Source organism: Miscanthus floridulus, chromosome 19 (assembly GCF_019320115.1).
Source record: "Miscanthus floridulus cultivar M001 chromosome 19, ASM1932011v1, whole genome shotgun sequence".
In the NCBI taxonomy this organism is placed as follows: domain Eukaryota; kingdom Viridiplantae; phylum Streptophyta; class Magnoliopsida; order Poales; family Poaceae; genus Miscanthus; species Miscanthus floridulus.
In genome coordinates this window covers 20,706,050-20,716,089 of record NC_089598.1, presented here as the reverse complement: position 1 = coordinate 20,716,089, position 10,040 = coordinate 20,706,050, and the positions used below count along the sequence as shown (strand labels likewise).

The following is a 10,040-nucleotide window of genomic DNA, read 5'->3' as shown; positions in this document are numbered from 1 at the left end:
AGCGAAAATCTTCAATTCGCAAGATTGTGAATCCAGGAAACGCCAAGAAGACCCTTTGAATTTCTAAACCTGCTCCTGCTTTTCTGGGACTGGGAGTCTGCTAGACTGGGAGTACAGTGATCCAATTGGTATACATGAAACGTAATATTTGATGCAGTAAATAAGTAAGCACGCATGGAGGCTCGCCGCAAAATTGTTAAGGCTTGTTTGGATTGGCCAGGCAAGCAATTCTGGCCCTAGACATCTAAAACAATATTTTAATTCTCCGTCTTTGTTATTACAAAAGATAACCTTAAGTAACCTCTAATTTTTTTCAATCTAAATTGGCCACCTATGGCATTATTAAAAATAATCCACGATAACCCCAAAATTAGCGTATAAGATTAGACACTCTCTAAAGACATCCGATGATTTACCCATCTTTCTCAGTATGAATAACCCTTGGAATCCTAAGATATTTTTGAATTAATTACATATGTCATTATTAAAAACTAAAAATCATTCCAAGTTACCATTTTAGTATAAGGATACACGTCAGTATGCAGACAATGTGTACTCTTTGTGTCTCTTTTTAACTATCGTTCTTTGACTAACTATATAAAAAAAAATATTAATATTTATGGTACATAATCAGTATCATTAGATAGACTGTTAAATTTATTTTCATAATAAACTTATTCTGAGATACAAATGTTGCTAATATTTTCTACAAGTCTAGTCAAACTTAAGAAAGTTCGACCAGAATGAATACCATAATGATACTTGAAAAGGGGCAAAGGGAGGATATATGAATGTAAGAAGCAATAACCACATTGATTCCATGTCAAATATATAACTCAAGCTAATATTTCAACAAAATACATGATAATACACATGGAGGAGCAATACAAATGAGACGACTACGAATGAGAGTAAAAGTATATAGATTAAATGGTAGCTAGGGTATATCAAAAAATCAGTAAAGAAAATTATCTATATGAGCATCGTGTTAGAGTATGAACATGTGGGGGAGAGGAGATAGGAAATTTTGACCAAGTGTGGGCCGTCAAATTTATCTATGAATTTTTATGCCTTAGCGTTACTAGAGGGTTAACGTTGTTAACTTCTAAAATCAGGCGCTGATGAGTCAGCATCACAATTCTTCAAAGGGAATAACTCTGCCCGTAGGTCCGTATCTCGATGCAGCTCCACCACACCGGTCCCCCACGTAACAGAGCCCCCGCCGCGCCTGCGTGACAGGGGAGCCCACCCGCTCGCCGCGCCCAGGGGGTCTCAATCACGTCGTGCTCACGTCACCTCTATCGCCAGGTTCTGCATCTCCGTGTGTGGGAAGATGCCAGAAGCTTATGCTCCCGGACCTCCAGCGAGGCTAGCGGAGGCAGCATGTCGTGCGGGAACGTGCCGTGTGCGCCAGCACGGACGCCTGTGCGTCCTCCGATGGAGGGCTGGCGCCAGCTTACAGCAGACGCCGCCATGGCTCCCCGCACTAGCTCTCTCTTCCTCGCTATACTGCCCTACTTTGAGATCTACTTTTGTAACACTCAGATGAAACAATTACAACATATGATTGAAACAGATGAAATATTTGAAACATACATTTGTAACATAGTCAATGTAACATATAAAACATCTAGATAGAACACTTGCAACATACGTCATATGAAACATGTTGTTGCAACATATGTGTGAAAAATATACAAGCATCCAAATCAAAACGTTGCAACGTACGTCTATTCCAACCGTCGGGTCAGAGCCAGCGGCGAGCGGCGGCGCACGAGCACCACCAGCACCCAACAACAGGGGCGCGCACGAGCACCGCCACCAGCCAGCAGCGCGCGCGAGCACCACCTGCCAGTCCACCAGCACGGGCCTTGGCTCAGCCTAGCGAGCGGCGTGTGCTACGAGAGGGAGCAGGAGGCGCGATGCACGACCTGAGCGAGGAGCGAGGTGCGGGCGGGGCGCGCAACGGACGGGAGTAAGGAGCGAGGAGCGAACCGCACAATGTGATAAAGTGGTGGGGAGAAGGCCGAGCGAAATGAGCTAGCGGTGTCTAAACGAGAATAAGAGACTGTGCATGTCACGCCATGCAGCGAGTCGCTGGCGTCCACGGTCCTGTTGGCAGCATTTTCGTTCTTGAAAAGAACAAACAGGACAGGTATGCACAGAGCAAGGTTTGGTCACTAGTAGTCACTCAATTCGGATCCCAATAGCAACCTAAGCAAGTGGTAACTGGTGTCTGTGACACTGATCTCGCATTTGGCGGCGCAGCCTGACACAGCTCGCCGCCGCCTTCCCCCCGTTCCTCTTCTGCCCACTGCTCCTCGCATACTTGCCACTCACCTTGCCATCCTGACTCCTACTCGTCGCGGCGACCAAGGGTCCCGTCACGCCATTGAGTAACGTCTCGCCATCCCAGTCAGGCAGTGAGAGTAAGGGAGAGGAAGAGCAGATGACGATCACCTCATCCGTCAAGCTCGTTGGAGGCACGCTGTCAGTCTACGGCCGGGCGGTCCTGTCCGGCGTGCCCGCAGCCGTAGCGGCGTCCTCTGCTGCAGCGGGGGGAGCAATCGACGGGGTCTTCCTCGGCGCCGACCTCGACGAGTCAGACTCCCGCCACGTCGTTTCCCTCGGCGCCTTACGGTCTGGTGTCGACCCTGAGAACACGAGGAAAATGCGATTTTTTTTATCCATTCCGCTCCTGATGTGAAGTCTGCGATTATGGTGCAGGGACGTGCGGTTCATGGCATGTTTCCGGAGCAAGCTGTGGTGGATGTCGCAGCGGATGGGGGACAAGGGCGGCGACGTGCCACACGAGACGCAATTCCTGCTCGTGGATTCCAGGGGCGCCGGCGCCGGCGCCGAGGACGCGGCGTACGTCGTGTTCCTCCCGCTCGTGGAGGGCGCGTTCCGTGCCAGCCTCCAGGGCGGCGCGGGCGATGAGCTGGAGCTCTGCGTCGAGAGCGGGGACGCCAGCACGCGCGCGTCGTCCTTCGAGCGCGCGCTCTTCGTGGGCGCCGCGGAGTCCGATCCCTTCGCGGCCATCGCCGGCGCCGTCGCCGCGGCCAAGTACTCCCTCAAGACGTTCCGGGTCCGCGCCGAGAAGAAGCTCCCGGGCATCGTCGACTACTTTGGCTGGTGCACCTGGGACGCCTTCTACCAGGACGTCACGCAGGAGGGCGTCGAGTCCGGGCTCCGCAGCCTCGTCGCCGGCGGCGCGCCGCCCAAGTTCGTCATAATAGACGACGGATGGCAGTCCGTAGGCACGGACCAACCCAATTCCGACGACCCAGCAGGAGAGGCCAAGCAGCCACGCTTGCCCCGGCTCACGGGAAGGGAGAATAGCAAGTTCCAGACCCACGACGACCCGACCGCCGGCATCAGGACGGTGGTGCGCGCGGCGAAGGAAGAGTACGGCCTCAAGTACGTCTTCGTCACGCCATCACCGGCTACTGGGGCGGTGTCCTTCCAGGCGCCGCCAGCATGGAGCAGTACGTCTCCAGCATGCAGTTCCCCGAGATCTCGCCGGGCGTTGCCGAGAACGACCCCGGCATGAAGACCGACTGGATCACCGCCCAGGGCGTCGGCCTCATGCACCCGCGCGCCGTGTACCGCTTCTACGACGAGCAGCACGCATACCTCGCCGCCGCCGGTGTCGACGGCGTCAAGGTGGACGAGCAGTGCATCCTGGAGACACTCGGCGCCGGCCACGGCGGCCGCGCGCAGCTCACGAGACAATACCACCAGGCGCTCGACGCCTCCGTCGCCAAGAACTTCCCGGAGAACGGCGTCATCGCCTGCATGAGCCACAAAACGGACGCCCTCTACTGGTACGCTCCTCCCATCGTCCTAACCGTGAACGTGAAGTTCATAGCGAATCTGTTGACCAATTTGGTCGTGTGGTGCGACGTGACAAATCGTCAGCTCGAAGCAGACGGCGGTGGTGCGAGCGTCGGATGACTTCTTCCCAAGGGACCCCGCGTCGCACACGGTCCACATCGCCGCGGTGGCGTACAACAGCGTGTTCCTCGGCGAGTTCATGCTCCCGGACTGGGACATGTTCCACTCCCTCCACCCGGCCGGCGAGTACCATGGCTCGGCCCGTGCGATCAGCGGCGGCCCTGTCTATGTCAGGTCGCGATCAGTTTGCTCACCATACTCCCTTCCTATGTTCAGTGGAATTGGTAGCTGAATTGTGTTCTTGGTGATGGATTTGCAGTGACGCCCCCGGCAAGCACGACTTCGAGCTGCTGAAGAAGATCGTCTTGCCGGACGGCTCCGTGCGCGTCTGCCTGGCAGGCCGACCAAGGACTGCCTGTTCACCGACCCGGCACGTGACAGTGTCAGGTGAGCTCGATCACCCTTCGCTGCATTCTTGGTCCGCTGACAGGTGCAACGCAGATGCGGTTTGGAGCATGCCTGAGAACTCCGTGCCATGTCTTGGCTGGTTCCTGCTGCAGCTTGCTCAAGATTTGGAACATGAACAAGTTCACCGGCGTCCTCGGCGTGTACAACTGCCAGGGCGCGGCGTGGAGCTTCGCGGAGAAGAAGACCATGTTCCGCCCGGCCGGCGCCGACTCCCTGACCTGCAGCATCAGGGCTAGCGACGTCCACCTCATCTCCGAGGCGGCGACGGGCGCCGAGTGGAACGGCGACTGCGCCGTGTACCGCCATGCCAGCGGCGACCTCGTCGTCCTCCCCAGCGGCGCGGCACTGCCCGTCTCCCTCAAGGTCCTCGAGCAAGACATCCTCACCGTCTCGCCGGTCAAGGTTAGCGCCCGATGTCTCCGATCACTGTCGCCATGACCAATCTGATGCTAGTTTTGAACTCAAGAATTGGCACCTGTAATAAACTAACTGATGATGCATCGCAGGAGTTGGCACCCGGGTTCAGGTTCGCTCCGATCGGGCTCGTCGACATGTTCAACAGCGGCGCGGCGGTGGAAGGCCTGACGTACCACCTCTTCGACGGCGCAAAGCTGCTCGGCGACGACGGGCCTGCTTCTAGCTCGGACGCCACCGGATTGGTGTGCGTGGAAGTGAGGGGGTGTGGCAGGTTCGGTGCCTACTCCTCGGTCAGGCCGAGGAGATGTTTGCTGGGCTCTGCGCAGATGGAGTTCACATATGATTCTTCCACCGGCCTTGTTGTTTTGCAGCTGGAGGCGATGCCCAAGGTTGTCGTTGAGTTGTAGACTTGTAATGCGTTGTTTCACCAGGAATTCAGAGTATCAAAGTACGAGGAGAAACTCTTCTCAGAAGTTGAGATTACACCGTACCTTAAGTCAGGTTGGGTAGCGATAACACATGCAGAAATGCACAAGCTCTAAGATAAGCGTGGTGTCGTTGATTGGATCGGATTAAGAAATGAAATCGCAAGGGATCAGCACTTCCGCATCCGGTGGTTTACCATTACGAATCTGAATACATGCACACATGCTGAGTGATCATACGAAGCTTAGTCTTATTATTGCCGTACTCGAAACATGTACGGCTACTCCCATGCATTTCTCTACTCTGTAACTAAATCGCTCAAAAAGTCCTCGTCAATGTATGCTAACGTCTACGTCTGTAACTGGGTCTCGCAAAAAAAAAAAAAAAAACTTAGCAGCATGAACCGACGTCCGAATTTGTGCATAAGGGCAATCAATTTTCCCCCCGCAGCGTGCACCCCCGCCCACTCCTCCAATCGACAAATTACACATTCAGAACCTAAAGTTGTACTATTGTACCATTTTAGTTCATCCACCATCCCCATCGTCCTCACCTCCGCCACACTACACATGCCCACCTTACCCGCGTAGGCACATAGCGCTACATCATGCTTGCCCTGCTACCCCATGCCTATGGCCTGCCTATGTTGCATCATCGGTGTAATGTCACACCCACGTTGCCACGCTATGCCATGTCGTGCCTGCTGCGATGCTTACGTCGTGTGGTACATTGACCCTACTGCACTGCAACAATGGCCCTTTTGTTGTCGAGGGAGGTGAGGAAGGCTGAGAGAGTAAGGAACTAAGTGTGAGAAGATAGCGAGAATGAGCATGAGTTCCCGGTCGACGGGGGAAGAGGACATGGTGAGGTGGAGCAGCAACGAGTCAAGCAGAATCAAGTAAGACCGCGGCAGGGAAGGCTTGGCTAGGACGTGCAATAGAGCAAGCACGACAAGGGCGACCAAGCGGCGTAGTAGGTCATAGGAAACTAGGTATGCATATCCCACTCGAGCTCCCGCCGCACATCTCATCCTCGTGTGTTACACCACCGTGGGTGGACAAACGTGGTGCAACATGATATGGCCGCATGAGTGTGGTGGGCACATGCCAGTGTAAGGGAAGGGGAGGCTGGGACAGTACATTAAAGTCTAGGGAGCTGAGTGTGTATTTTAAAAATATTAGAACAGAGAATTTAGGATAAATTTAGAAAGCTAAATGCGTAGCTTAAAAGTACTAGGACCTGAATAAGAACTCGAAAAAAGTATAAGATGAATATACAATTTGGAAGTATCAAGACGTCCATAAGAACTCGAGACAAATTCGAGGACCACCGGTGAAATTTATTTACTCCTTAAAAAAATAGGACAATCACAATTTACCTTCAAAACGAGGGCATGAAAGCGAAAGCCCCTTAATGTTTGAAGAAGCTTGATTGCCAAAGCTAAATAAGTAAACATATTGGCCTGACCAGCTTTGTATAGCACACGGATATAAGTTCATTAATATTGTGTAGTTAGTTAAGAGATCGTATTATTTACGCTGGCTGTGAGTTTATTTAATTGCAAAAAACATTTTCACCATCTTTTCGCATGGCAAAACTTTTTTCCTTTGGTCCTGCTGCTTGATCCGGGTGCAATGAAATATCTTATTTCTGTCATTTCCACATACATAGTGCAACCTTTTCTTCTTTTGATATCCTTTCTGATTTCACCTTTGTGTTTTTAGCAATGGAGTCTCCAGATCAGGAAAGCAAAGCCGACTCCAACCCTGATAACTTATGAGTCAATCAGGCACTTCTTGCCCTACTATGCATTGTATACTCCAAAATAAATACTCTGGATTCAACTGCTTTTTGTAACATATAAGAACAAACACTGCATTGTAGGCATACCCTTGGCTATTTTGTTGCCGGACCTTACACATAAGATGGCCAACGGTTTAAAAACGATCAGCAATTGTTGGGCTTCTAGTAGTGATTTACGATGTTCTCTGATACTGCATCATCCTCTGCATTTAGATCAAATGGAAACACGCACTTCCCACCACTGCTTGAGCTTCCAGCCATCGGTTTATTGCTAGTGCCATCATTCACAAAGGAAGCTGAAAGGGAATGCACCTTAGATGATAACCTTCCATTGTAGGCATTCTCGTATAAACCAGAGTTCATAGACATATCCAATTTAATTTTCTTATGCTCGGGTACTTCATCAGCTGCATTGGCCATCCGAAAACTTCTTTTATCTGCACCACCTGATGCATGTGAACGATCCAGTGCACCTGCGCTAACCTCACAGGTATTAACATGGTCTATATCCATGAGGTTGTCAGCATCGTTATGGTCTATATCCATGAGGTTGTCTGCATCGTTAAGGTTGATGGTTGTGCTCACCATGCCAGGTTCTTTAATCAAACAAGTAAAAAAAATTACAAAAACATGGGTGATAAATAATTAACTCCTACTTACTAATATGATTGGGAACAATGTTAGTTACCTTCCTGAATATGGGTTAAGGAGACAGAACAAGTAACTGGCACCGCGTTCACATCAAAATCTCTTTCACTAACATTACCACCAAAGGTGTCCCTCATTTTATCTTCGTGTTCTGGATAATCAAGTTTCTGCACATCCCTAACAAAATGTTACATTCAGATACTGATATGCGACATCATCTAAATGATCATGTAAAACAAGGTGGCAGAATGCCAGTTGTCAAGCTGGCATCCGAAACTCTCAAGTTGTGTAGGGAAATTTCACATATTGGCAGGTTGGCCATAAGCTGAATCAGTGACTAGGGAATTTTCTAGAAAGCTCATGGTAACATAAACTTTATCTATGGTCTTACTAAAGGTGTAAGGTAGTGTGGCATGTGTTATTCTACGCTTTTCTCTTAATGCACTGATACGCAGCTCTCCTACATATGTGAGGAAAAAATGGTAACTTAAACACAACTAATGCAGAGAAAATGTTTAAAAAGCAAGCGCTACACAAAATGAGAAATAAAGATTCACCTGATGTTTTCTTTGCATAGACATGGAAGAGGGACCCATACCACCATTGCTAATTGTTGAACTTGTTTCTGTATCTGAATCTAGGTGATCATCTAGACCTCTTCCACATACAGGTTGATTCAAAAAGTTCTCTCCATTCAAACACACCTCATGACTGGCTTCCAAACTCGGTGCAAAATTAGTTGACTTCACCAAAATTTCGCCAAAACCACTCCTGTTTTGTGAGAATGAATGAGTAGATGACAAAGCAGTCGTACTCCAATCCATGGCCCAGGGGTCATCATTAAAGTTTCGTTCTAGTCTACTTGTGGATACATAAGATGGGAGGTTAGAGGAATCTTTTTTGCCAACTCTGAATAGACCCCAAAGAAAGTAGAACATATTCCACCCTGAGACAGAATAAGAATGTGATCAATCAAATTGAAACCTATCCTGAGATAATATGACACTTTAACTAGCTGAAGGGTTCTTACTTTGGAAGTTCTTTGACAAGATATTGGACGGGAGTATAAGCAACTCAACAGTACCAACACTTCCTCTGAGAACTAAATCATTCTTCAGCATATTTTCAACTAATTTACTGTAGTGTTTTTCATAGCTGCAAAAGATAGAAGTGTTAGAATTTCAAATTCAAAACAACATATGAATGAAACAAATATGAATCAGGGGAAAAACTGCAAACAACACACCTCTGAACATCTCTAGCAAAGAAAAAAAGACCTATGTTGTCATAAGTTGGACCATTTTCCTGAAATTGTGTCGGCCATGAATTCTGCCGAGGAACTTCCTCAAGCTGGACTTTAGAAGGGAATTTCTTAACTACGTCCAACACTAACTGTGCAGCAGAACATGATAAGTGGGCTTGGAAGCCATCACACAGCTCCGGTGATCTTCCAGTCCTCTGCAGCTCAAAACCACCTCTGTTGAAATAAAAAAAAGTTTAAAATGCATATAATAAACACATCGAGGAAATATTATAATTGCTAGCAAATAATACAGGCTGAGTGATAATCAGGTTTAAAAAAATGGGATGAACCAAAAAGCACACATATAACATCACATAACACAACACACAAAACATGTGAAAGCATTATCTATAAAGTGGCTTCATAATTGATGGTAGACTGGCAATGGAATGTCTAGTAACTTATTACTATTAAGTCATTTAAAATGTAAAGTAAATAATTTCACATATGGGATGGAAAGGAAAGAATACTCATACTGCCATATCCAGTCCAGCTCAGGGACAGTTGAAAACAATGGTTCATCACCAGCTGAAACCCCTTGACCAGGTTCATCCCTATGATCATTTGGCATAATGCAACCATTATCAGAAGAGATTCCTGGTGTGGCAGATAGAGATGGATGATTATCTTTCAACTTCAGCTTGCTATAATCTACTCCGCTCCCAGGGATGGATAAAATATATCTCATATCCTGCTCATTAGCTTGAGTTGATAATGAAGGCTTATTCACATTCCGATTGCTGCTAGAAGCACCCTGTCTGAAGCCAGTTTGGTCCTTTATTTTAGTCTCCTGATGTGAAGAATCTGAATTCTGAATCACTTTTCTATGAGCACCGGAACCAAGAATCCCACATGAGGATCTTTCAGCATTAGATAGCATCGTACTTCCCGGCACTTTTGCTAAAGGAGGCTTCTTTAGCTCACTGTTTCCTGAACAAACAAATTAGAGTTACTCTACAATAAAATGCATGCAATCAGAATATATGAACTATGTCAAATAAGGAAAATAACATGCAAGGGGAAGGGGGTGACTTTGGCGGAGCTGCACAGGAGGAGGGAGATGTGAGTTTGGAAGGTC

The 10,040-nt window shown here is 48.5% G+C and overlaps 1 protein-coding gene and 1 pseudogene across 2 annotated transcripts; one reads left to right on the top strand and one right to left on the bottom strand.

Moving 5' to 3' along the window:
* The first annotated feature begins 2,312 nt into the window (after positions 1 to 2,312).
* Positions 2,313 to 5,236, top strand: LOC136528854 (probable galactinol--sucrose galactosyltransferase 6; annotated as a pseudogene).
* A 1,276-nt stretch (positions 5,237 to 6,512) lies between these two features.
* Positions 6,513 to 9,887, bottom strand: LOC136527811 (protein PARALOG OF AIPP2-like). Of its 2 annotated transcripts, none has more exons than XM_066520655.1 (6): positions 9,439 to 9,887; positions 8,906 to 9,136; positions 8,690 to 8,814; positions 8,217 to 8,605; positions 7,700 to 7,826; positions 6,513 to 7,565 (listed from the first exon to the last, which is right to left on the bottom strand). In XM_066520655.1, the coding sequence occupies exons 1-6, from the start codon at positions 9,840 to 9,842 to the stop codon at positions 7,174 to 7,176; spliced, it is 1,668 nt and encodes a 555-aa protein (XP_066376752.1). In that variant the 5' UTR covers positions 9,843 to 9,887; the 3' UTR covers positions 6,513 to 7,173. The 2 variants fall into 2 exon arrangements, with proteins under 2 accessions (XP_066376752.1, XP_066376751.1); XM_066520654.1 differs by having other exon boundaries at positions 6,515 to 7,607.
* Positions 9,888 to 10,040: the final 153 nt, after the last annotated feature.

What these genes read in the sequence shown, in the direction of transcription:
- LOC136527811 (XM_066520654.1), bottom strand. Translation starts at nt 9,842, where the DNA reads ATGCTATCTAATGCTGAAAGATCCTCATGTGGGATTCTTGGTTCCGGT. An exon ending in CTTGTCAAAGAACTTCCAAA is followed by an intron (nt 8,606 to 8,689) that starts GTAAGAACCCTT and finishes ATTCTGTCTCAG; the next exon opens with GGTGGAATATGTTCTACTTT. An exon ending in CTATGCAAAGAAAACATCAG is followed by an intron (nt 7,827 to 8,216) that starts GTGAATCTTTAT and finishes AGGGATGTGCAG; the next exon opens with AAACTTGATTATCCAGAACA.